The 27,292-nt window shown below is 40.5% G+C and overlaps 2 protein-coding genes and 1 long non-coding RNA gene across 3 annotated transcripts; 1 reads left to right on the forward strand and 2 right to left on the reverse strand.

Annotated features, from left to right (window-relative positions):
• Positions 1 to 376: 376 nt before the first annotated feature.
• On the forward strand, positions 377 to 1,112 carry LOC140368026 (uncharacterized). Its single transcript, XR_011928143.1, has 3 exons — positions 377 to 460; positions 637 to 723; positions 908 to 1,112. It is a non-coding gene; the product is annotated as an uncharacterized lncRNA (long non-coding RNA).
• Positions 1,113 to 1,827: 715 nt separating this feature from the next.
• Positions 1,828 to 4,966, reverse strand: LOC140366902 (PR domain zinc finger protein 12-like). Its single transcript, XM_072453107.1, has 5 exons — positions 4,670 to 4,966; positions 3,222 to 3,412; positions 2,984 to 3,139; positions 2,746 to 2,860; positions 1,828 to 2,656 (listed from the first exon to the last, which is right to left on the reverse strand). Exons 1-5 carry the CDS (start codon positions 4,890 to 4,892, stop codon positions 2,226 to 2,228), a joined length of 1,116 nt encoding a protein of 371 aa, XP_072309208.1. The 5' UTR covers positions 4,893 to 4,966; the 3' UTR covers positions 1,828 to 2,225.
• Positions 4,967 to 7,807: 2,841 nt separating this feature from the next.
• On the reverse strand, positions 7,808 to 25,845 carry fubp3 (far upstream element (FUSE) binding protein 3). The gene is made up of 19 exons (XM_072453108.1): positions 25,670 to 25,845; positions 22,166 to 22,277; positions 19,525 to 19,555; positions 19,400 to 19,449; positions 19,242 to 19,313; positions 18,128 to 18,185; positions 17,789 to 17,951; positions 15,933 to 16,035; positions 15,698 to 15,798; positions 15,508 to 15,610; positions 15,286 to 15,386; positions 14,073 to 14,205; positions 11,653 to 11,813; positions 11,359 to 11,432; positions 11,201 to 11,277; positions 11,040 to 11,102; positions 10,552 to 10,590; positions 9,192 to 9,376; positions 7,808 to 9,098 (listed from the first exon to the last, which is right to left on the reverse strand). Exons 1-19 carry the CDS (start codon positions 25,748 to 25,750, stop codon positions 9,090 to 9,092), a joined length of 1,716 nt encoding a protein of 571 aa, XP_072309209.1. The 5' UTR covers positions 25,751 to 25,845; the 3' UTR covers positions 7,808 to 9,089.
• Positions 25,846 to 27,292: the final 1,447 nt, after the last annotated feature.

A 27,292-nucleotide genomic window follows, 5' to 3' on the forward strand; every position in this document is an offset into this window, starting at 1 on the left:
GACACTTGAATGTGCAAAAAGACAATTCACAATTCAATACCTGAAGTGATTAGGTCCATGTTATTATACCCACAAAAATGCATTCCTGCTCCATCTTAATTAAACCTTACTGTCATAAGAAGGTTTATATGTAGCCTATAATTCAGGGGTAATTTCAACATTAACATCTGACTTGGGTGCATAGTTTATTCTGAGCCAATGCAGAGAAGGCTCACAGTGCAGACAGATATCCACAAACATGCGTCAGACCTATGGCAACAGCCCAGTGTTTATATATCTTATATTCAAGTGTGTTAATTATTGAAATAGCTCCATGGTAACTGCAACAAGACTGCTCCCACAGGATAAATGCTGTGACACTGGAGCTGCAGTGCCAGAATTACAGAGGCTGAAGCGGACCAACATTCAACAATATTTTATATTCAAGTTCATGGGACAATGCTTTGACTAATCTTCTCTGGTAAGCAATGGGACTTTTTCTAAAGGGAAATACACTTCTTAGACTATATATCCTGTATTAAAATAATAATAACCATAGCCTAATCTTATCTTTAAGCTAGCATTTTTTTTTTACTGAAGTTTAAAACTGTTTTGTGTTTGACATTACAATGTAAGCAGACAATGCCTCTTGTTTAGCTCTGGACCATGTCGCCGACTGGATAGTTAGCTGCTGTGGCTCGTCAAGGACTAAACCATCAGCAGGATGACTATCCCAGAGCAAAGGTATAAAGATAAGATAATCCTTTATTGTCCACACATGGGGAAATTTTGTTGTTATGACGCAGTAGATACAGGGGGAAAGGACAGATAACTTATAGGAAGTTTCAGAAAAAAAACACTCTTAAAAGAAGATCTCTTATAAACAAAACAAAAACTGTTATTAACAAAACTCCTCTCTCACCTGTAGGACAAGACGTGTGGACCGTCTCAAACAATGAAGAGAAGAATAACAATCCTCCTCTTAAAACTGGGCCTAACAAGTAACAGGTCCATTGTGACCTTCACTGCACTTGTTGTAATGATGACTTTTCTGAAAACTTCCCACTGGGAAGTAGGATCATGTCTGATGAACTAACAAGTACTGCAGTGGCTTATAGAGTGTACAATAAATGTGTGTAATATGTTTTAGTTTATTCATTCACACATCTATTTTTATGGGACATTTACTACACAATTCAATCAGTTTGCAATGTTGAAGATATATTTGTTTATTTCGGGGGAAGTTTGCTGCAATCTATGTTTCACACTGATGTGTCTTTGAGCAAGGCAATTCACTGAATGTGTTAAAACAAGACACTGCAGGTGAAGCGGAAAACATCTAAAAGTCTTCAAATTAGAGCTATCAATTTGAAACTTCTCTCACATTTATATTTATACATTTATTTGGTTGGGATTGTGCATGTTAATGAACATACATGAAACACATCAGAAAAGGTTTTTCATAATGTTGCGTTAATACAAACCATTTAATGTGTATAAATTACAAAAATTATACATATTTGGGATGTATAAATCTAAAAAATGTGTATAGCCAACTTTTAATTTCTTGCTTCATTTTGTTGATATGTCAGAAACAAAATATACAGAGGGGATTTTGGAAACTAGATTACTGAAGATTGGCGTCAAAATTCAACTTTTGCCTAATTTTTTAAGTTAAAACTTGATTAAATAAGGCTTGGAATTAGATGTGAACAAATCTTCATGTACGATGAGGATTTGTTCACATGTGTGCTTGTGATGCAAGATTAATAAACTAAATGTTCCATATAGAAGGTGAACATTTACCATTTCATCAAAGGCTGTTTCATGAATACAACATACTAATGATTCTATTCATTGTATTTATTAGCAATAAAAGAAAGCACAAATGTATTTACATTCGCTTGTATATAACTTTGGGAATACATACTTGTCGGTAGTATAATATATCTGTACAAGATTAAAGTGGCCATATCAGTGTACAGTGCTCCATCTCACCTGAATCAGTGAGGTACAACTCAGTACAACTGTCGGTGTCTGACAGTTGGATCACCTGAGTCAGCAGGGCTTGGACATAAACTAATACATCTGCAATAAGTTGATAACAATAACAAAAACAACAGACAAACCCATGTTTTTGATTGAATTGTGATCACATGATCATTCAATTTAAAGCAACAGACCCAAAATTCTCCACTGACCTAAAGTGCAACATTTTCCAGTTTGTGTCATTTGTCCTTATGTTATCATAACACCATGGTGGGGATGTGGTGCACTAGGGGCATCTGGTGCTGATGGGGCATGGGGGTCATCTGTGGAGGAGGGGGGGACCCTTGTGTTGGGCCGTCAGCGCATGAAACCGTTGGCTTGTGGCGCGCACTCTTCTGATGAGCCCTGAGGCCTGCGAGCTGTGAGTAAGCACTTTGGCACACGTGGCACTTGTAGGGCCTCTCCCCGGTGTGCAAGCGCACGTGGTTACGGAGAGTGGACGACTGGCTGAAGCGCCGGTTACAGAACCGACACACAAAGGGCTTGTCCAGAGTGTGGATGCGCATGTGAGAGCGAAGGTTGCTGCGCGAGTTGAACCCACGATGACAAATGACACAGCGCATGCGCCCAGCAGTGGTGGACGCAGAGGAGGGAGAACAGGAGGAGGAGCCGTCACATGGGTGGTCATCTGGGGGAAACAATGGGGCAGTATAAGTTTGACTGTGCTTTCACTTGTTGATTTGCATATTTACATGCAAGACTAGAGCCATGTCTCACCATTTCTGCTTTTCTTCTGTTGGTCCTCTTCTATTCCTGGAACACCTGGGATCCCCAGGAATGTGTTGTGGGTATTTCCATACCATACAAGAAGCTCCTGGTCTGGAGGAATTGTCTGGGATGGAGAATAAAACTGATTAATTAATATGAAATCCAATAGAAGACGTCACAAGCATGTACTTTGTTCAAATGACCACTAGATGGTGGTGATGTTCAGCTAAAACAGTAACTTTTTTACCTCTACTGCCTTATAGAAAATGCTGCTGCCAATCTGCACCACCTCCAGGTTTTGTTCCTGCTCGTTTCGCGCGCACTTGATGTATGTCATCCAGCTGCGGTGATCCTCTTGACTGGCGTCTATGAAGTACCGCACTGTGCCATCATCATTAAACACCTGTAAACAGACACTTGTTCAATACTCCCGCTGCAGAATGATAATGATGTGACTTGTGTTAAAGTGAGATGAAGACTCTCACCTCCCACATGAGGTTGTTGTTTTTGAGCAGGTCCACGTGCTCAGGTGACAACACACTGCCAGTGAAGGGCCCCATCTCAGTCCCAGCTTTGATCCAAGTCTTTGAGAAAATGCCAAGGCCTTCTCCAGGTATAGAGCTCTGAGCAATGATCACCTCACTGGGCAACACCAGGCTGGACAACTTCTGCACTTCTGAAAGGATAAAGAGTAAATGTGTGAGTAACAAAGGGACTTAGCCGTTAAACCGGTGGAATTCCATACACGTTTTAACCTAGAAAACAAAGGTGCGTAAAAGTTGCTTCACAGTTCTCATTAAATACACTTGCAGAAACCCTGAAAAAACTAAATGAACTGGGTCGTATTTTAGTCACGAAATATTAAGCTACACATTATCCCCCGTTAAATTCGATTACGTGGTTGAATTGAAAGTTTTGTTGAGCACAAAAACCCATTGGGCACCATTTTCATACCCAGCAGAATGGAGGGGAAAGAAAAAAAACTGAGTCCCTTTAAAGTCAGAATCAAAGATTTTTTTTCTGTCAGTCTACTAAATGGATGAACTGAAGAAAAGTTAAATGGCCCTCTGTTGCTTAGGGTCCCACAATTTGTCATGCTTCAGATGTGATATTCATTAAAGTTTACTGGAAAAGAAACGGCTAATTCCAAATTCATTATCCTTTTAAGAACTTTGTAGCAATAAATCTGCAATGAATGAGACCAGGAGTTGTTTAAAAGGCTCAGGAATTTCTGCAACAAAAAAATGGAAAGGCGATTAGATGGTTGACATGCTATGAATAGCATTAGATTTACCCTTCACGGTGCATTATGTGAGGAACAGCAAATCTTTTAAGGAGGGAGAAAGAGAAAGGCTCTGGAGCCCCATAGCTGCCAAGAGAGGGAAAAGAGACTGTCCGGAGATTGATGAATGCGTGATAAAAACCCAGGACATCTTAAAGAATAGAAACGTTTCTCTCTGCGTGGTTTAAGTGGAAACTTTCCCAGGTCAAGCACAAAGTTAACCAAATTAATTTAATGCCAAGCGCCTTTCAATCAGCGCCTCTAACAAACCCCTGACGCGAGGCCTGGAGCCGCACGGACTAAAGCACTAGAGCGCAACATGTCTTAAACATTCATTTAAATAAACAATAACTGCGTCAAGTCAGACGCAAACTGTGGATATTTGACATTTATTATCCATGCGGAAAACACATTTTGCAAGTTTATGTCACATACAACAATTATTTTCTTATAAATACGTAAATTTTATATTTCTCCTTTTAGTGTATAATAAAGGGGGCTGTTGCAGTTCATTATCTAAGAGTGTTAAAGTGTTATCACAACAGAAATGTAAACGCCACAATATAACACCCGTCCGTAATTTCACACACATTTGTAAATGTGAACAATAAAGTAATCATTCATATTTCAGTGAGAGAACAGAAAGTTTACCTCCAGCGAAAGACTGCGCGAGCACCTCTGCAGTGAAGGCGGTTTTGGGGCTGCTGCTGTTGCCGCTGCGCTCCTCGCCCAGGTGCTCCCCGAGCACGTTCCTCCACCTGCCGTACAGGAAACTGTGGAGGATGTCCGAAGTGATCACGTCTGACAAAGAGCGGCTCGGACACTTAAATCCAGACTTCATAGCCAAAGGGTCTGCGGGTAACACGGAGCCCATGATGCACCAGGAACACGACAAATGATGGACACGGAGCAAACGCGGAGAATGTGAGCCGTTCTCTCTCCACGCGGTCTGTGCGCAAAGCTGTGCGCCTGAGCTGCAAGAGGCGCTTTTATACAAGAGGCTGTGTGACCCCTGTCTAATTACTTATTAATGACACACCCCTCGCCGTGTGGAGCAGCCGCCGCCGCCGCTGCAGAGCTCCGCAGATTAAATCCACTCTGAGGAACAAAACCAAGACAAAACTTCACTTGAAAATGCGACCAGTGCCTTTGGAGTGGAACTTAAGTTACTTTATAACACGTTTATGATCACAACGCAGGCTTCCGTAACAAGATGAGGCCTAAAAGCTAAAAGAAAATAGTGTATACAAATAAATTGCCCATAAATAAAATACAATAATAACAAGAATTGCTATTATTTGGCTGAGAAAAATACAGGCTTAGGAATTAATGCAACCAACCCTTGAACTGCTCAAAATAAATCCTGTAGACTCAATGGACGCGCAGTTCATTGGTATGTTGCATCAACGTTATTATTTGACCATGTTTTGTTTTATAAAACAACGATGTTCTGGACAGAAGTGGGTCATGAGTCTGGGAGTGCCTCGCTCATTTTTTCTCAGGCATTGCGTATTCATGTGGTGGTAATATTATTTTTTGTAAAGAGTTAGCGCGGGAATAACAAGAATAGAAACAAGCTCCTCGTGTTTTACAGCATTGTTCACATGCAAAAAATGCAAAGCTGTTTTGACGTGGTTCACTTTTGCGGCCCTTGTTGAGGTAAGCGGTTTAATATTCATGGATGTTCGGAGCCCCTTGGTATTGTGGCGACGTTTAGATGAGTATACGGCCCCTTTCTTCTCAATAGTCTCAATCCGCTCCGTTTTTTCCTCCCTTGCCTATTTTTTGGGCTTGATGGACTGGGGCTAAATGGGCAGTTTTCCTTCTTTTCCAGCAGAGAGGACATCTTTATTCCATCCCCGGCTCACAGGTTTCCTATTCAACTCCCCTCCAAGTAATGTCAGGGACCTGAAAAGTGCTGCAAATCAATCTTTCATGGTGTTTTGAGGGCAATTTGACATCCATGCACTCCTTTTCACTCCTACAACTACAAGGGGATTGTCCGAAAAAACGGGAAAGTTTTGCGCTCTCTTTCTCTGGTCGAATATGGACGGAGCAGTGTAATGGGAAAGAAGATATGGCAACCAAATACAATGGCGCGGAGTTCTTGTGCTGCGCAGATAGGCCCATAGTGAAAAGGAAAGGTGAGTGACAGGGCACGAAAAAAGATTACTGCGAAACAGCTGCTTTTTATGAGGGCGCCCCTCCTTCGTTTGTCTCCCGTTCCCAGATGAAATTTCTCTGCTGTGTGAATAGGATTCTTTCTCATCTAGATTGATTTACATTTATGGCATTCACTGCACAAATCCGAGGTAAATGGCAGAGACAGGGGGGCGGGGCCGCTCTTTATTAAAGAGGAATTAAACGAATTGAATTGGGGTAACGCATGGATTTGATTTGCTTATTAATGCTTTAACCTATGGCATTATGTATATCTGGTAAAGCCTCGGGCATGTCAAGAACAGCACATCATCCAGCTTAACAGTCCTATTGTAAAACAATTTACGCCATTATTCTGTCCATTTAAACTCTATCAATTTTCATGAGGATGATTGACAATTATTGCACAAAAGAGTGTCGTAATTGTTTATGTCAAAGAGCTGTTTGGAAACCATCAAAGACGACCGTTCGTTTGGAAATAAACGAATGCATGAATTTGCACACATTTGGATGCACACCAAGTCTTTTGGCCAACCAGAATATTATGAGAAATGTACTTTGTCCTTCTCAGGGCTGAAGGCCAACCAGGCCTTCATACGCCTGCACTCACTTCCCTTCTTTACAGCCAGATTAAATTAAGAGAAAGAAGAAGAAAGCGGTCTAATTCAGCGGCACCGGCCGTTAGAGGCCTGGAGGCCCACACCGGGGGAGGACACCAGGAAAGGCCCGTGGAGCCGACAGTTTGCTGTCATCTGGGACCAAGGTCTCCCTCTGAACAGGATCATTAAAAACAGATTAAAGGAGGTGCCGCCGTGTGCGCCGAATGCGGACGCGCGGCTTATCTATCGCAAAGGTGAGAGGGGGGCACAGCTTCTGCGCATTTGAGACCCCGCACCCGTCTGCCCCAACTGGGCAAGATTAATGGACAGAAAATGTTACCTTTTCCGAGCGTATTTGTTCAACGATTTTAATTAGTGTCTTGTTTAATGTTGAACCAAACCTAAACATCCAATAAGATTTTTTTTAGGTTTAATATGTCGGATTTTCATTTTTATAGTTTTGAAGAGTCGGAGCTTTAAGGAAGATATGATAAAAAATGATAACGCTCAAAATCAAAGGATGAATTTGAAAACAGCTGCTCAGTGTCAATGAGGCAGGACCAGGTCCTGTGGAAATGGACTCCCGACAGAGAGAGATGCAGTGACAAAGCGGCCCCGCTCTGCCCGGAGGGGGTCACTTCATGGACGTGCTCAAGACTGAGGGCTCCAACAACTATTCAACAAATTACACTTCACCAAATGAAAACTACACTGCCAAATTTAAGTTCAATACCACTTTATTTGGATATTACCTGGGAATCTATGGTTTACAAAACTAAAATTATGTGCAACATCATATTATGTGCATCGGGTTTTCGCAGCGCGTTTATTTGTAATATTTTTTTGGTTTTAAAACACTAGAGAAACTGTAAAGGATATTCAACTAAAAAAAAAAAAGAAACCCTCACACTTGCAACTCAGAGTTGGCTTTAGTATTTTCATGTCACGTTTCATTAACACGGTTCACAATCCGCTTCTGGAAGTCTTCAAAATGTTAAGCTCAGCAATAATAATTATCAGTAAACAGGAGTAGTAGTCTGATGTTTTAATACATGGTTTAGATAACGAAAACAAACACCATGATTACACTATTAGAAATTAATATCCCTTTTTCAATCAAATAAAATTATCATTAATACCATAATCACATTTCCATAATGTTGTATTCATCTTATTTATATTAGATCAAGTGAAAAAAATAAAATAATTAAAAAGTATGATAGGACTAATCTCAAAGCCCACAGCCAAAGTAGGACATTTAAACCAAGGTACCAAATAAGAACTTTGATAATACTTAAAACATAAAATACTATTAATAATCACACATACAGTTACAAAGGCTTAGCAGTCTTGAATAGTTACAATAGAATACACAAAATCAACCAGTTATTTTCTTCATAAAGATGCAACATCTAATTTCAAGACATTCACGTTCTTTGAACATTTTCAGTATGAAAAACAGAAAGGGACCCTTCCCCTGTAAATATGATTACAGGAAAGTACTGAAACATATACATTTAAATTAACAGTCAAATATGAGCATATATACATGTTTTACAAAGGTAGTAAAGGCAACAAAGCTATATGCAACATTCCCATTAATCCTATATCAGATCAATGCAATAAATTATCAATTACATTTCGATTTGAAAAAAAAAAGAGAAAAAAAAAGTTAAAACTACAAGTTAAAACTTTGTCAAAGTATTAGGAAAGCATCTTTGTTTCAAAAGTGAAATGAGATATTGCACCTTGTTTTTAAACGAGACAACAATAAAATGACAATGAAAAACAGCTTACAATGCACAAGAATTAAATTAAACAACTGTCACGCATTGAATCTTTAGCTTAAATCTTGTAACAAAAAAAAAAGTCTGTAACAAACAGTGTTGGCTCACTGAATTATGAAGGAAAACTTTTACACATTTCAACATTAATGACATACAACATTATTCAAGACTGCTAAGCAAATTATCATAGTTTCATTATATTTCAAGAAAACTAGATTATATTGCCTTTTGAAATGTTACAACAGTTGGATTGGTTTTGGCAGTACAATCTATGTCAGACAAGTTCTGTCAGACAGAAAAACATAAACCAAACAGCTCAAGTCCAAAAGGGATCCTTAATACAATCTATTCAAAATAACAGTGTACAGAAGCATTTAGTAACAAACAAAAGTTCCTGATTTATTTAGAAATATTACTTTATTATTCTACAGCTAGTGTTGCTCACTAAGAAAAGATCTTCAAGGCGTTGCAAATCTAAAACCCTTACAAAACGGGTTGTTTCCATCCTTTGTGTGATTCAAGTCCTTAATGATCCTGTGTGCATTTACAGAGAGGGCGAAGCGTTAGGTCCACATTTGAACAGGCAGAGAGTAGGATTCATGATCATGTGGTGTCTGTAGGTCTGACCTGGAGGCCTGGAGCTGTGGTCTGCTGCTGCTGCTGCTGCTGCTGCTGCTGCTGCTGCTGCTGCTGCTGCTGCTGCTGCTGCTGCTGCGCACCCTGATTAAAGAAGGCCATCGGTTGTCGGTAAAAATCCACCCAAGCGTTGTAGTCGGTCGAAGGTGGTTGAGATGAAGGGCCAGAGGTTTGTCCTGAAAATGGACAAACGCTGTAAATAACTTGCGCAAAGTAGAAAAACATGACAGGTTCTCTTTTTTCTTCTTCTTTTTTTAAACTTTAGTACATGTGGTAAATATATTAGGGCTGCAACTATGATCATTTTGCTTATCCATTAGTCTATAGCGTAATCGCCAAAGTCAGGTGATGAATAGATTCGTATTGAATTAGATCCAGATTAGCCGGTGACGTGAAGCCGTTTAAGGATCTCTGTGTATTTAAGAGTGTTTTCATCAAATACTCAATTTACACATTTGCCGTGTCATTTTCAAGCAACTGCGGCTCAATTTGAAACATGAAACGTCTTTTCTTAGTTTGCAGTATGTTTTAGAACCAATGTATTGACCAGTTAACGGTTATTCGATTTGAACAAGACACCAGTTAAGTGGCAGTTTGTGTGAAGACAAGTAGGGAAAAAACATACCAAAAACAATGCTTTGTAGTGCTCTTAAATATATTATTGTCTTTCGTAAAAGATGCTTGTGGTTAATTTCACAATACCACAAATAAGTGTTGAAAATGAGATCTGTCATTTATAACATTAGTCCGCATTAGTCATTTATGTTAAATTATTTGCCAAGAAAGTTTATTTTCAGATAGACACATAAAATATCGCACCAACCTACACTAAAATCAGCTGACGTTGACGTTTCTCTTATAAATTGCAGTTAAATGCCGAGTTAAATATGAGCTCATGGTTTTTTTAACACAAAAAATACACGTGCTTCAAGAGTAAAATATATTGATTGCATATTAAATGTTTGCCGTAGCAGGAGACCACACGTTTGTGCAGAAGCAGCTTGGCAGATCGAATTTAGACACAAATCACAATTGCATCCATGTCGTCAATATACACCCAAAAAACAATTTTTTTCTGACAGTATTCATCCATCAACTATAGTGTAAATTAGAGGTGCTTTGACCCTTGTTCACAGTACGGTCGCATATAAACTCTCCAGGAAGTAACATTATAAACTTGACCAAAACTGTCTAGAGAAAACTAAGGTAAAATATTTTACTGAAATTAGCACTCTAATTACAATATGAGCTGTACTTTTTAATAGCTCCCAGGAGAATTTGTAATCCACATTTTACTTAAGTTTAGCCTGCTCAGAAGAGAATAAACGACAAAAACAAAAAGCACACTCACCCCAACCTTTGTATTCAGGACTACTCTGAGCTTGTTGGCCTGCAAAGAGCATCAATCATTAACAAACATCAAAACCATTTTAAAACTGATGAAAAGTAACTGAAAACAAATGTTATATATATATATATATATATATATATATATATATATATATATATATATATATATATATATATATATATATATATATATATATATATATATATATATATATATATATATATATATATATATATATATAAAAATTGTGCAACATAATAAAGGTTTGACAGGCTTTAGCTTTAAGTGGATTTGGATTTATGTTTAGACAATGAAAAGCTCCACACATTCACTTTCTATAGACCACACGTCTCATTCTTTAGGTGTGAAAGAAGCTGTCAGATTAATTCATGACATAAATAATTACTGCCTTGCTTTGTTCGGTACAAAACAATACATATATCACCATGTTAATGTGAACCAAATGTTTCACTAATTCTCTGAGTGACACTTGCCAAGCTTTTTATAATACTGCTCCCAGTCCATCTGGCCCGTCTGGGATCCATTGTGACCTGAAACCAGACGCAACACCAGTGTCAAAGGAGCTCGGCCCCTTTATTCCACCTGCTTTCTCAGTCCAAGTGTTTTCAGATACACTATATTCACTCACTGTGGTCCTGCTGGCCCGGAGGCTGCCATATCTGAAATGAAGTGCCCCATCTTCCAGTCATGTAGGTCTGAGGCCCACTGCGAGGAACAGAAAATGAAAGCATTAGTAAGAAACACTTGATGAAAAGGATTCTGTGATAGCAAGCACTCTAGTCTTACTGCTGTGGTGGAGGGGAGGGTCCTTGGCTATAGGGGCTCCCACTGAAGTTGCCGTTACCCCCTATTCCTGGGCCCTAAAGCAGAGGACGACACCATTTAAAGACCACACTTGCGTTTAAAGGCAATGTCAAAGGGCAGGTCCAGGCGCTGATGCACTCCATTAAGGCCATTTGATGGATTCTTCATGTTTAACCTCTGCTGACACTCTGCTGGCCACCAGCTCCACAGCAGCCTGCGTCACTGACATTTGCTCATGAATGTGACCAGACAATGGTGCATGAGCAGACCACCTACCCCAATTCTCTCATCGATCAGCTGACGAGCCTTCTCCAACTGCTGAGGCGTCCCACGGATAGAGAAGATGCGCATGTTTGGATCGGTGTTCGGTGGTGGGTTCCGCTGCAGTTCCACAAAAGCTCTGGACTGCTCCTTGATGTTTTTGATAGTTTCGCCACCTACAATAATAAGAAAGTGTTACAGGCAAATGCTGTCGTTCAACTTTATTTAATAGACTTTACTGTTCTTTCTTCCTCATCTTGCCTTACACTATTGATTAGATCACACTTGGCAAGTTAAAATGAACAAAATATGAATCGTATTTGGCTCTTTTACAATCTACTTTCCATTTATGGACTTGGCAGAAATGATCGTGCTACATTCTGACACGTTGGCTTGTGTCTCCCCACTTATCTGCCATTCTCTGGTAACATCCATGAAAATCAGGAAACAAAAGGGGACATATTCCACACACCCCCCGTCCTGAAACCCAGATGCCAGCTTCCTGTCGTATGGAAAGCAATTACACCAGCAGTGGGAATGAAACATAGCTAGTGGGAGAAAAGGCCAAAATTAAAGCGTATCCTCCTTCTGGGATATCGTTTGTGTCTTTTAGCCTTTTCATTTTTGACTCGGCGTTGTCCTGTGATGTGCAGAGGGAGTGTCGAGGGGCACTTCACCCCCAGTGCCCATGTGAAGGAGAAAGGCAGAGGGCGCTTACCCGGGGGACACTGGGGCTGTCCCAACATCAATTACACATTTGTTCACTTGTGGTTGACACTTAGATGACCTCCACTGACCCCTCAATGAAAACGCTCATCAAAACCCTCGCCTCCTCCCCAAGACTATTGCATGCTCGCAACAGATTGAGCACAGGCCATTAACCCATTGTCAACCAAATGAAACTTCTGCCTTAATGAAGCCATTATGAGCTCTTCTAGTCAGACAGCAGAGAGCAATGAAGACCCCGACTATTCATTTCATGGACTGGCCTGCAGTTAGGACAGATAATACAGGCCGTATTCATGAGACTGGTTTAGTGAGCAGGAGAGAAGGCGGCATACAAGACTGCAACTGGTGACTGTATTCACAACAGTGCCACTAGACAGACGTTTAAGAAAATGTGTGTTGTTTCTATGTTAATGTTTTTACTTTTTAGAGTTAAAGACTAATCTCTTTAAATGTCTCTCTTACATAAAATCTTGCCATCAAATATGTTTTTGTTTAGGACGGTTTAATCCCTAAATTCACTTTGACCTTGTTCAGTCCATAAAAGCTGGATTTAATATTACATCATCAACTCTAGCTTTTATGGACTTATAGCCATGGTAAAAAATACCCATAAATGTACAAAATTATAAAGAAAAATCACACCACATACTCCAGCAGATTTAAAAACAAATGCAAGACTTCTGCACATGCTTCAACTGTAGTATGAAAAAAAAAAAAAACTAAAAAAATTCATATTTGGGGAAAGGAAACTTTTGAAACATTTTAATTCCTCGCCCTCATTTTGCCTGGTTGCAGTTCTCAATTCACACGACTGAACCGTCTCTAAGTTTTGCGAATGTTATATTGAGATCAGTTTAAAAGCCAGAGTTTAAAAGCTATAACATTAATCTACCCGTTCGTATTCACTGCGGTTGTGTCGAAGCAGGTTTGTGGGTGGCTTGCTTCATCATGTAGTGCTGGGGTCAAAATGGAGGGGCACAGGGCTACATATGGCATCGTAAAGATATTAATCACTGCGCTCTTTAAGGGGTTTCTGACAGCACCCAGACCCACCGCCATCTTCACCATATTGGCCCACTTCATATGCTAATGCTCAGAGCGGGGGACGCAACGCCCAGGTTTATTTGTTTCCCTCGCCACCTTACATACACAAAAGCCACTTGACATTTCTATTGCCATGTTTTTATCTTAGGTAAAGAGGCCCCCTGAGACCCCGCCCACTACTGCACACACACACACACACGACCGCTAAGCAACACACACAAGAGTCGCGTCTCCTTCCAATGCAATGGTCAATGACTTTTAAATAGCTGGCAATAGAGTGGGCATGAATAGCCAATAAGCTAATTCCTTCTATTCATTTCCTCGCTGCACTCTATTGAGCTGAAAGACCCTCATTAGATGCCAGGCAGCCTTCCACATGATTGAGAGCTGTTATTATGCACCTTTAACAATTAATGTCACATTACACGCATTATCCCCATCATTAAGCCCTTAGTGAAGCCAATGAATGCCACTTGTGCTGTATACATGAGCCTGGAGGGAGAATAGAGGGTGGTCACTCACCCCCCTACATTTCTCATCAGTTTCACGCAGAGGCTGAGCAAACAGGGTGCACATATTGAAAGGATAAGGGACTCAAATGATTTGGAAATGTTAATGTTGCATTTTCGGGGCACAAGTATCAAATGGAGGAAAATATTTACCTTTTCCAATGACCAGGCCACACTTGTCGGCAGGAACTGCATAAGTCACCTCCTGCAAGCCACTGAGCCCTCCTCCGGCACTACAGTCCGCTCGGCCACGCCGTCCAGTCATGCCTCCGAACCCATCTCTCTCCTAAAGCACGAATACTGTTTATGAACAATATTTGTCATACTGTGTTAATACATTTGAATTCTTAGTGATCATAATGTATTTAAACCCCATCAGCCTTTGGTAGTGATGTAATGATATCAGGGGATGAGACGAGACCATTCCCACAAGACGAGACATGAGATGGGTCCAAGAGTGGGGGCGACTCAAATAAACAGGTGCTCTGTAAAGGAGCAGGCTGTGGTCCATGCGAGTTTGTAAAAGGGTTATGGGGGCCGGGGGCCGAGCTAGTGTGATGAGATGTGAAAAATACAAGAAGAGCATGCAGCTGAAGACGTGGAGCGAGACAGGTAAGCATTCTCTTCCAGAGCCGCGTTCATTTCTTTATTCAGTAGTAGCCCCAAATCCACAACAAAAAGTGACTACATTGACAAGCTGCAGAAAGGGCCCCATTGTGAAAAGGTTTACAAAAGGCCCAACAGAGGGTTCAGTTGATGTTTTAGGCTCAAAAAGTACATTGAATTTTAAGATTCTACTTTTAATTCATAATATCAAACAATTACTACATTTAAAGAGTATAGCCTATGGGCCGATAAACTGATTTGAGCGTGGGCCTATCCCAGTAAGTTAGGGAGATCTCATCTGCCATACCAATAGTTTTTTTATTTCACTTTATAGATGATAGATGAAGGGGTAGGGGGGATTAATATGACACATGAGATCAAGAGATTACTGCTGCATCATGGACAGAATCAAGTCAGAATTCTAAAAATGCATGACTGCCTTCCCACTTGCGTTTTAGTCGAGATCGCCCCGGATCAGTTTTCTCCAACTTGTTCCCAATTGCCGGATTCGAGAAGCGAGATCGGCCCCGGGTTCGCGCCGGAGCGTGTGGGACCAGCCAGGAGAGAGACCGGCAATTGAGTGTCCGTTTGGGGCAACTACACTCCGCCGCCTGTCTCGCTCCCGAGTGTGAACGCATAGTCAACTGATCCGGTCTAAGGCTGGCCGCCAACTGAGCCGGATCAGTTTAGTCCAGACGAAACTGGTCAAGTGGGAACGCAACTTAACAAAGATCGATTACATTTGGTGTGTTTAAAGCACCTGAGCAGTTTGAACCAGTTCGTTAATGAGGTGCACCGCGTGGTGGCAGTTCTCGGGCTGACCCATCACCTGTGCAACTCGTTCAGGACTTATTCCATCATCTAAAAAAAAAAAAAGAAAGAAAAAAACATTAAAAGCGCTGGTGTAGTTTTAATGCATAACAATCTGAACTAAAAGAAGGTACTTATAAAAACTTCCCGTGAACAAAAAGGTTTCACTGACCTTGCTTGAACTGAATCCGCACACCAGCGTCATTCTGAATCTTCTTGATCATTTCACCATTTCTACCAATAATGATGCCGACGGCAAACCTGGGCACAGCCATCTACAACGAAAGGTTAACAAAAAAAAAAACCTCTTTAAATCTAGAATACATTACAACCCTGTACAATGCAAGTAAGCAGCTTCTTACATCGAGCGTGGAACCACCAAGTTTGTATCCATTGTCCCCTCTGCCTGATCTGAAATCTGCTTGGTCTTTTTCTCTGATTAGTTTCGTCACCAGTTCACGGGCTTGCTGTAACACAAGAAGAATACTTTGTTACTCACTACGCTATTGGGATCCAACACTCGGTTGATGGCGCCGATGTCCACAAACACGCTTCAGAATGACATAGAATGAAACTAGAGTAGAGTTTGATGTACACTTGCCTGGACTTTCAGGGGGTCTCCGGTGATTCTCAGAGGCTTGTCTGCGCCGGTGGGCATGGGATCATCCTGAATCATCATCATCTGCACTCCTGTTCTCTCCTGCAGAAGTTAAGAGCAGAGAAACAATGCACTGTTACAAAACATTCAAAATGCCACCTTTGTCTCCGCAAATGTGTAACTTTAAAACTTTCAACTACATGACAATAATCCAACTAGGGGAGTGTCTCCAATATGACGATACGCATCACAAGTCAAATTACAATGATATTTTTTATTATTTTTTGTATTTATTCTCTTCAAATTCAGTTTTGATTAGTCATAAAATCAGACACAGCTCATATAGACAAGTCCTGGTATTGATACTGAATAATTCTGGGGGAAAGTATTGATAGGGCACATCCAGTTTCTAAAATGAATAAACCAATTGTCATAAACACAGCAATTTAAAATGGAATGGGTGCTCAGTGCTGCCCTCTACTGTCTTGGCACATTTAGTCAAGTTGGCCAGTATTGACATTGAAATCAACAGATATCCAAAGCAACAGTGCAACCTCAATAATACGCATGGGCATCATCAAAATACCACAATACCAGCATCTGAGTATCGGAACCAGTATTGTGACCGAGTGACATTTTTTAATAACACTTCTAAATCTACACCGACAAATCCAAACCTACTCCACCTCTTAAATGACGGCGTCAGAGCAGTAAACATTCACTACGATTACATGGAGTAGTTTACATACACTCTTTATTAGATTTAAGTCCATTTGAATTATCCTTTTCCTAGCGTTATCCTAGTATGCTGCAAAAATAACACAATTACCCCCTACATGCATGTAAATGACAAATACCATCCTCACTACTAGTCAACACTGGGCACACAACAACAAAGTACACTGCTTCTAAGCGTTTTATCGTGGTAATGTCATGTTGGCCAAGATGGATTTTAAAAGGCAGCAGAGAAGCAACGAAGGCAAGTCTATCCAGAGCTAGAGCTCACAGCGCAAAGTACATGTACATTGTGTTAATTGCTCATTTATGTTGTTATTTCGTGACATACAGTTCCCTACAGTTTGTGAATAACTTCGACAAATGTTGGATCAAATGTTTTATTTCATGTTCCAAGTTCCTTTCCTCCCATTTAATTTATCGATTTACTCCTGACCCTATACATGGGATGGAGCACAAACTTTCACTGCAATAGACAAAGTGATATACATTCATACAACATTTAGCAACAAGACCGCTAATGCTAACAAATATATGTCAACAAATGAAGACATCGAGGTTCAATGACAATGAGCACTCTTCACTATGGCACCCAGTCGACAAAGTATTTTATGACTGAAATAAAAAGTGTATGCTTGTATACATACTTCGAATATGTTAAGATATTTTTCTTTGTTGCAAAATGTGACATGTATTCCTTCAGCTCAGGCACAAACTGTTGAAATTTAACATACATACACTTATTGATGTAAATGGATTCTGGAACAGTAACACATGATACCAGGCATTTTAGATTTAGCTGAAAATGATTAAAGTAAAACACCCCAGATGCCATTTAAAAAATGAATTAAAAGTAATTTCTATGTGTTGCAATGCTTCAGCATTCCATGTAAACTCTCAAATTTGTGTTGAACCCAATAATGACTTCCAAGTGCCCTGTGCAAAGCAGAAAAGGGCAAATTGAAAGGATAAAAGACACCGACATCCACTAGATTGCATGTCGACCAACACTGCCTTGAACTGGTCAGTGGCACTAAAGACCACTTTAAAATGTGTTTGTAAAATCATCAAATATAAACTACAGTCTAGGTTGAGAGTGCAGTGTGGCCTATAAGCAGACCTGGAGTTGTTTGATGGTTTCTCCTCCCTTGCCGATGACCAGACCCACTTTGTTGGCAGGGATAAGGATCTGTTGGATGGCACTGTTGCCGTCCATCTCACTGTGGAAGCCTGGCCCATACCGACACTGCTCCACAATCACATTCAAGAGTCTCTTGGCCTGCCTGGGGTGAGGAGCGAGTTTGGTTGAGTGGACCAAAACAGGGTTCATCATAATTACAGCTCCTTCATAGAACAAACACTTTTCTAGGATAGTGGAGTGCAGGTGATTGAATGATTTTAAGACATTTAGATGAAAGATTTTTGTGGATCCTCAATATAGTTGTCAAATTGGACTTACTCAATATTTTCTGGGCTTCCGGTGAGTGTGCAGGGCCGGTCCAACATACCTCCACTGTCTGTAAAGTATGCAAACATTAGCTGGGTACAGAACTATCATATCAAAACAATGTATTCAAGATTTCCCCATGTTGTATATTAGTGATGCCTCACACCTCAGCAACATGGTTTTGAATTTGCACAAAAACATACATTTAAATAAGGCAACTGTTTTAAATAGAACGTCTTAGATTTGGTTGCCCAATTAGTTAGTTGTACCTTTCATATGAGAATGTATTGACTGGTTGCTGAAGCCTAGAGCCCCACTGTGTTCTCAGCACGCTTACTATGGTGAAATGCCACTATGAAGAGGCGGGGCAGACACAGCAGTTTTAGATGAAAACTACAGATTACAATGAATAAAAGGGGAAACCATTGAACTTTAACAACAAAGTCTCCATCCTTTTATTGTCAACCAACGCAGCACATCATTCTTACAGGTCCATTTCTCATTGTGGAAGATATTTAAAAGGCGCAATGGACGATTTTTCGGCGATTTGAGAACGCAGGCGGCAGTGAGCATGCGCACTCCCCCGTGCGGACTGATACAACACACACGTGCGTTTGTTTATTAGCGCATCACATCTCTCGTAGATTTCGGAGTCAGCTCGAACAGTCTATCTCCGTCCTAATTTTGTCCCGTGCACTGAGGGAACTATATTATGATAGATCCATGCGCTTAGACACGTGGAACCGTGCTGCTCTCGGAGGACGAGCCGCACGCGGCTGCAGGTGAGCGGTAGGTGCGTTTTATGATCGATACGTGGCAGGACTAATCGGCAGTCCACGCCACGAGGAAATAAGACTCAGATTTGGGCCAAAAGAATCGTCCATTCAACCTTTAACAGTAAACAACCTGCGAATGATCGCATGTCCCCAATTTGCATTTGTTTTATTACAAGACGACTTTTAGCTTTAAGTGCATCAACTTGATTGCTAGCATGTGTGAGATTTTGTGCAGAAAATGAAGCCAATACATAGACATAGATAGATACACAGCATATATGCCTTTGTCATAAGCAGTCAGTAGATATTTAATTGTTACCGCTTTTAGATTCCGTGCACTGTAATCTTACCTGATGCAATCTGAATTTTACAACCGGACTCCAACTGAATTCTTGATATTTGCTCGCCCCCTTTCCCGATAACTGAGAAGCGAAATCAAGATTATGGAGGAGTTTCTTTTTTAATGGAATACGTAATCATAATGTACATTATGGATTGTGTCACTTACTGAATCCCACCATTTTGTCAGGCACTTTGAAGTCTTCTGTTGTGAGAGCCCTACGTGAAATAAAGACATACTCAGGAACATGCTGAATATAATTTTTTATCTGAGAAATAAATATATTAACTCACCTTGAATTTAGCATCGTACTGAATTGATTACCTGCAATAGAGGCAAATATTAGAAATGTGTTGCCAACAGGCAATAACAGAAAAGTGAACAGAGCCATTGCTTGAGGCGATGGCTCTGCCAATCCATCGTGCTGGTGTGTGACCCCCAGCAGGACGCCTTCACCAACATGGAAATCAGCCTGACAGTGTATGAGTGAGCGGTTCAATCAGACGCACTCAGAAAGAAACACAGAGCAGTTGGGTCAGTGACTGTCAGTCCTGAATTGAATTTTGACAGGTAGCACTAAGCAAAGGTCCTGCAGGGTCAGTGGAGGATGTGCAGTGTTCATTTTGAACACCTGAGCTGAAATCTAGCACTTTCAATCTATTTTATGGTCGCTTGCACTGATTTACAATGCTTTAAAAGCAAATGGAATGCTGATTGATATAAAAAAAAATCGTTGAACAGGGAGAATCTCTGATAAATATAATTAAAATAGTGAAGTAGGCCAAACAAACAATTGGTATGCATCGAGGAACTTTTAACAATCAAGCGTTCCATCAAAAGGAATGTACACATTCAATTTGTACTTTCAGAAAAGGAATAAATCAAGCATTTGTTTTTATCCCCCCCATCTTAATTCAACAGCCTTTGTCTTTCTTTGTGACTATTATCTCACTCCACTTCATGTTGAATTCCCACCCCTGAACTCTGCGTAGTCAGAAGTAGTTTTCTCAGCTGAAGTCAGTCTGAGCTCCTCTCAGAGAAGCAGCCCCACCCCCTTTACCTGGGTGTGAGTATCCATGGCGACATTAGCTGAGAAAACTTCAATGTCCACTCACAAGCTTGAGGCTCTAACAACATAGTATAAAAAACACTTGAAGGAATAAGAACTAGTTGCACTGACTCACACACGTATAAATAATAATATAGCAAAGACAAAACGGGTTAAGGTATATAAATGTGGTTATGATTAGGGCTGAAACGATTACAGTAAGAGTAAATCGAGCAATTTGATACAAAATAACCTTGATTAATATTTTAATGCCTCGACAATTTGTTTAATTTACATATTTATTTAAATACACATGAATTTGTGGCACGCGGAGAGCATGGAACGACTTGTGGCGCACGGACCTGCAGCAATGAAAGCAAAAGGTTGTGTGAAAGAGCACAAAGGACTATTATAAAACAAGGTCTGCGATGACGGGGCGAAGACACGGAGGCCAACGTGAACAGCACACGGATGCAAAATTACTGCAGAGTTTCAACTCAAAACACCAGGTATCACTGGCCTCACTCAACATAGTTGTATTAACAAGTTTCTCATTTTAAGTTATGCGAAATAAAATGCAAATCGTTATAGCTACGGTAAATATTATTAAAACACAGTCTGGTGACAAGTTCATGAGTCCTTTATATATAACCTAACAGAACAATTTGGACTAGTGAAGTGAAACGATGCTTTTTTTTGGGGACAATTTGGTGAAATTAAGAATAAAATTAGTTATTTTAAGCAGAAACTCCTTATTTGCCATTTGTTTTATTACTATGAACTACGTTTATTTAAAGGGCCCATATCATGCTAAATCAACTTTTCAGAGCTTTTAACCTTCTTACAGTGCTATTGTTACCTCATATATGTGCCCAAAGTGTTCTTTTGATTTATTCTTGCAATGTTTAGCTAGAGAAAGGTCTCTATCCAGACGGACGGGGCCTACTCGCCAGGATGAGTCAGCCTGTGTACCCGTCTGCATTTCCAGGTTTGTGAGCGGGTCCAAGATATGGGTAATATTTTATAATTATTATGTTATGAGTGTTGCACAACCCTCATCATCAAATCTGCCCTTAGAGTAGACTACGAAACGGGAAAAATAGTATAAAATGTGATGATGCTTTTAAAAATGATTTACAGAATGTAAAAATATATTAACCAATTACTCTATTAATCCAAGAAAATAATCAATAGCTGAACAAAGCAGAACACATTTATTGTATACAACTTAAAACAATTACAAACAATTATCCAAGTAAATGCATTAGGTGGCATTTAAAGCATGGGTTGTAATGGATGTTCATCTACGGACAAATCACAGAGGTCCATCCTCTCTCCCTTCACCAGAAGTCCCTCGATCACCTCCCATGCTCTTGCTCACATGCAACGCTTCAATGTCTGAATTTCTGCATGGCCCCTTCTCTCCTCAAGGCTCTATCAACATTTCATCATGAAAAAATAACCACTTTGCAACTTAGTTCTATATAATACAATTTACCCCCAGTACTTGCACATGGACTGGACGAGAGGGGACTGAACCATCTCTCACATAAGTCAGGTCGACAGCTCAAGACTTCGCAGTGAAAGCCGAGAGGCCAATGGAAAGGCAAGTGGTGGTAGTGGTTTTAAGTTTGGGGCAGGTGCGAGTGCGACTAAAAGTTTGGAGATGACGCGAGTGGCTCTGCTGAGTGTGAGAGGCCATCGGTATTTTGGTGCAGCAGACATTCAGGGTTGAGGAAGAAAAATTTTTCATGTGCGGGGCGAGGTCTACAACTCTCCTTTTGTTTTTCAGTTGTTTTTTGCTTGCACAGTTGCAATAGGCTGAAATCACTGCAGTCACAATCTAAAATCCTGTGTTGTATCAACACTAATATGGTGACCGTTACCTCCATTATCTGGTGACCGTTTATGGGCTCCGAAACTGTAGAGAGAGGCATCTATAACTGGACTCGAGTTGTTCAGGTTGGGCATCGGGTCTCCTCCCATTTTGGCAGCCATCTGGAGACACAAGGCAAAAAGCAGCATGAAGAGATGATATGCAAGACTTATTGTAACAAACACTGTGCAAGACTAATACACATTATGCCAACAATAAAATGGAGCATCAACTTAAGAAATGCAAGCAAAGTCAACCTTTGTATAATCCTCATAGTTTTCAATTTATTCAAGGAAACACGTTTGCCTCAGAAATGTTTACGTACATTATGTATTTGAAAAGATATTTCCAACTAGAGATGTCAATTTGGGGGAGACAGCATTTTCACTTTGTGAAATCCATCTCCTTTATATGGAAGTATAAAATTACAGATAATTATACTAAATTGATATCTGTCCCTGACAGCCCCATTCACAATTTTAAAAGAAATATGAAAATTAAGTTGTGGCAATCAATCTTCCATTGCTTCAGGAGTCATTACCTACTGGTGCTCGGCACAAAAATTATTGTAATATGAACAAAAAAGAGAAACTTAATTAGACAATTCAAAAGACATGTTTCAATGGCTTCAAAATGTGGAAAATGTTCCCTTTGATACGAAAAATACTTCTAATGTCCAACCTGTGCTGAGAAGGCAAACCTCAAAGAGCTTTGAGAGACGTCTCAAGGGGAGTTTAATATGATTTCCGAAATATTCTTACAGTCTCCTTGTGTTTTAACACCAGGTACACATGCAGAGACTGGGCAACAGTGTGCAGCATGTTAAGAGTTAAATATTGTGGCCATTCCACATCTAAAGAAAAGGGAAGTATTAAAAAGATTCAGTAAATGATCAAGAGTGCCTGAAACCTACAAAGTCAAGGTGTGTTTTAGTCAACTGAGAGCTATGTGTCCAAATATGTGCTCCACACACTTTAGTCCTTACAACGTAAAGAGCATTATGCAAATTTGGTACAAGAATGTAAAACGGGTTTAATGCTAAAAGGAGGATTAGTAAAGGATTACTATGGGACAACAGAGAGGAAAAGGTGTTCTGTGAGTAAGATGATGATTTGGAAGTGTGATAAAATGTAAATATATGATTATATTTGTGTGTTAAAAGTTATCTGCATCATTAGCCTGGGGGGAGGGAAAGGCATGTATTTCTAATAACATGTATGAAGATGTTGTAGAAACAGCCGTGAGGAATGTTCCTCCCATCCTGGGGACCAGATGGGTAGAACATTCACCAAGGTTTTTATCTCTAAAGATAATACCAAAGAGTCGTAAAAGACAAGTGCCTTGATGTGAAGCTGACCAATGAGAAATGTGACCCGCCTCCATTTTATGTGTGATTTTAATAAAATGACTTGTAAGAGGGAGGAACGCTGAGAGTGATTTTGGAAAGTCGTTCAGGTTGCTTACAACATCTTGACTCGGCTAAGCCTTCCTCTCCCTTGCAAGCCACACAAAAGACTGACGTTTCTGTGTCGTTTAATATTCTAAGTTGAATTATGTTCTCTGACTGTTAAGTAATAGCATTGATTCATGTGTAATTTCTTGACAGGAAGTGACTCTGGAGTTTTCTGCCATTTCCTTGCACTACACTGTAAAAATAGCTGTTATGAATGAACTCCCATGCAGTTGAAGTCGAGTGAATGTGTGTCAGTTTCATCCCTACAGCCATTAACACTCTGTAACAAACTGTAAACCATGTCCCTCGATTCTGTTCCATTAATGAATTATGTAATCTGTATGTTATGTCACGTAAATGTATGTCATGTTTGAAGCGCGTTTTCTGTGAAATAATAATAATGCAGTTATATAGCACTTTTTCGAACACTCAAATTTGCTTTACATTGCATTATTCATTCATTCATTCATTAATTCCACACTTTGTGGTCGTAAGGTACTATTGTAGTCACAGCTGCCCTGAGATGGCCTGATATGAGCAATCTGCACCATTGGCATCGCCGACCTCCACCAATCATTCACGTGCACACACCAGATTCATGCCAGGCAATGTGGGTGAAGTGTCTTACCTAAGGACACGACGACAGTGAGCACTAGAGCAGGGATCTCCAAGGACCGGTACCAACATTACAGGGACCATTTGAAGGGGCAGAGCTAGTGACAGTGTAAAATGTGTACAAAATGTGTATAACTTTTAAAATACCTTATTAATGTTTGATGTTTATAAGGTTAATGGGCTTCATATTTACATGGTAAATTGCATGGGGAATATAGGGACATAGCGACAGATATAAAACAAAAATAAGAAAAACATAGGTTGCTTTTGCATCTGGGGACTGGCAGCAGATGGCCCGCGGTCCGGTTTTTGGGCCCAGCCCGGTGGTTGGAGACCCCTGCACTTGAGCCACAGCCACCTCACAGTGGCACCCGTTTTTCTCAGCGGTTTCCAACCAAGAACTAACCAGGCCCGGCTTTGCTGAGCTTCAGACATTGAATAAGAAGGTATGGCCTTCCTTTACAAATGTGCAACTGTGAAGACATATTCCCTTGTAGGTAGAATACAGTAACTAACTAGGATACATGGTGAGTGTTGAATTTGGACATGAGGCCTGGTTGTAACCATTTAAGTCCAGGCATCAGATTTAAGCCTAAAGTATAGAAAGTGTTGTCTCAGAAATAAGCTACAAAACCTGCAATTCCCTGAGAAAAATCCATAATATCTCATGTGAGTAATTAATGGTTATTATGGCCTGCATAAATGAAAACAATGTGTGACCATCATCATTATTATTATTATTATTATTATTATTATTATTATTATTATTATTATTATTATTATTATTATGATTATTATTATGATTATGTACCTTTAGGGTGCGTTGCAGGAGTAGATAAACACACGGTTGGGGAGAACTAGGGGCTATTTGAACAGATGACGATACATGTGTGGCCTGACTCTGCCTGTTGGACCTGACACCACGCAGGCTAACAAGCTAAAATAGCTTTGGTACCTGTTGGTTCAAGTAACTCTAAATAATTATGATTGCAGGCAGTTTAGTCAGGCTGACGTGGCAACGATGACGTGTCGGTTGCACATCACCGAGTATCACTTTAAAACATTTCATATCAACGCTTGACAAGCAGCGTTAACTTTTTGACAGCGCAGTAATGGGTTAGCATGCTAGGCTAACCACAACTTTTGTGACTTGACAACAGGTTGCAGCGTGTTGCCACAAGTTATTACAGTCGAAAAACTTTGGCACAGCAATGGGACACGTCGTTACTTTGCACGGGGACCGTCTGTCGCTTGGCAAAGTAGAGGCCTCGCGGTAACGGGAGTCATTGTGTGCACTGCCTAATCTGTCCCGTTCGAGTGTTAGCATGTTAGCACGCTGGGTGCACGGGGCTGTTTGGAGCAGGGGTCCGCCACAGCCCACCACATGCTCAACTCCGTTTACGGTCCGGAAACGTCACTCTTCGTCAACCCCGAGGGGCTTTTTACCTGTCTGACCCGGCGAATCGTGTCCGCGAAGTCATCTTTCGAAGCTACCGAGGCCTGTCCATGAAGCAACTCCGCCATCATCCTCCTCCGCCTCGGCAGCAGCTGAGAGCAGAGCTGAGGCACACGGGCACGGTGCACTTTAAAAAATAAAAAAGACACGTGCCAGGCAAAAGCTCCGAGACTTTGGCGATCTCGCGAGGGGATCTATTGACACCCCGTATGGTCTTGACGCTCTTTATCAAAACAACTCAATATTTCATTTTATTGAGCTTTTATCTAACCAAGAAAGTCGTGGCCAAGTTCATATTTTAAAGTGCACAGGACAGGTTCTCATGTTTTTTTTTTAGTTTGGTGGGATTATACTATTTGTGACAATATTTGTGAATGTGAATATGTATCATAGATTTATATGAGTCAAGTTGCAGTTTGTAAATAAACATGGAAACATGAAAGTTCAAAGTGTTCTGAAATGGAATCCATCTAACTATGTCGTCATAAGCGACGTTCCATCGAAAATGCAGACGTTCTGATCATGAAGTCTAAAGAACAAAGTCTGAAGAATAAAGTCTGAAGAATTAATCTGTTGTTGTTGTTGTTGTTGTTGTTGTTGTTGTGGTAATGTAACGCTTGGATACCAGCCGCCATAAAATACCAAAGAAGAAGAAGATAAACAACGAAGCCTAAAGAATAAAACCTAAGATGTACGGCGGAAGCACCAAAGAAGAAGAAGAAGAGTCAGCTCTGGAAATATAGGCGGCCAATGAAGTCTAAAGAATAAAGTCTGAAGAATAAAGTCAAAAGAATAGAGTCTAGTGGTAATGTAACACGTGGATACCAATCGCCATAAAACACCAAAGAGGGAGAAGAATTATCTAACAAAAAAGTGTATTACGGGGTATTATTTTTACTATTCTTTCATTTATATGGATTTTGGCACTTGTTTTCAGCAGCCTATGGTTTCTAGGTTTTCTACAGTTGTGGAATTACCTCTAATCACCTCGAGTTTCAGTTCCCATTCACTTTCTATTGAAACCTCTGCTTGTCTTTCTCTGTAACTGCTGCAGTCAGCCTCAACATTCTGGATTTAAAATACTTGCTAATAAAAAGCTGTACTTATTTTTATTAGGCCCGAGCGCCACAAGCTGGCGAGAGGCCTATTAATCTCGTAAGGCCGTGCGAAGCACGGCTGCGAAAGTGCGCACGTAGTGCGCACGAAATCGAGTGCGAAGCGCTCGCCCACTTCCAAACACTCACTAACGCACTCCTCCACTCATGCACGCCCCGTGCATACTAATTAGTTGTAGGAAAATGGAACATTACCGTTGTAAACGGGCGAAGCCCGTGCAAAAGTTCGCACTAAACGAGCACTTTACATTGGGATGACGACCGCGAAGCGGTCGTCATCCCCATATAAAGCACTCATTTGCGCTAAGTAGCTCACGAATACGTTCCCCATCTCTTGCATGTTCCGTGCATATAAGCATGTAATGCAAAAATTGAACATTATTACTGTATAGAGGGCCAAAAACACAAAGTGGGCGGAGCCCACTCAAAATTATCGAAAGTACCCGTCAGTGACCAGGGACCCACACCATGAGGTAGGAAAGCGCGAGCGCTTTCCGA

Source organism: Eucyclogobius newberryi, unplaced genomic scaffold, assembly GCF_026437365.1.
Source record: "Eucyclogobius newberryi isolate DKJ021-1_F unplaced genomic scaffold, fEucNew1.0.hap1 SCAF_2, whole genome shotgun sequence".
Classification (NCBI taxonomy): Eukaryota; Metazoa; Chordata; class Actinopteri; order Gobiiformes; family Gobiidae; genus Eucyclogobius; species Eucyclogobius newberryi.

What these genes read in the sequence shown, in the direction of transcription:
- LOC140366902 (XM_072453107.1), bottom strand. Translation starts at nt 4,892, where the DNA reads ATGGGCTCCGTGTTACCCGCAGACCCTTTGGCTATGAAGTCTGGATTT. An exon ending in TTTTCTATAAGGCAGTAGAG is followed by an intron (nt 2,861 to 2,983) that starts GTAAAAAAGTTA and finishes TCTCCATCCCAG; the next exon opens with ACAATTCCTCCAGACCAGGA. An exon ending in ACAGAAGAAAAGCAGAAATG is followed by an intron (nt 2,657 to 2,745) that starts GTGAGACATGGC and finishes TGTTTCCCCCAG; the next exon opens with ATGACCACCCATGTGACGGC.
- fubp3 (XM_072453108.1), bottom strand. Translation starts at nt 25,750, where the DNA reads ATGATGGCGGAGTTGCTTCATGGACAGGCCTCGGTAGCTTCGAAAGAT. An exon ending in ACGGTCACCAGATAATGGAG is followed by an intron (nt 19,556 to 22,165) that starts GTAACGGTCACC and finishes CCTCTATTGCAG; the next exon opens with GTAATCAATTCAGTACGATG. An exon ending in CCCCCTGAAAGTCCAGGCAA is followed by an intron (nt 15,799 to 15,932) that starts GTGTACATCAAA and finishes TGTTACAGCAAG; the next exon opens with CCCGTGAACTGGTGACGAAA.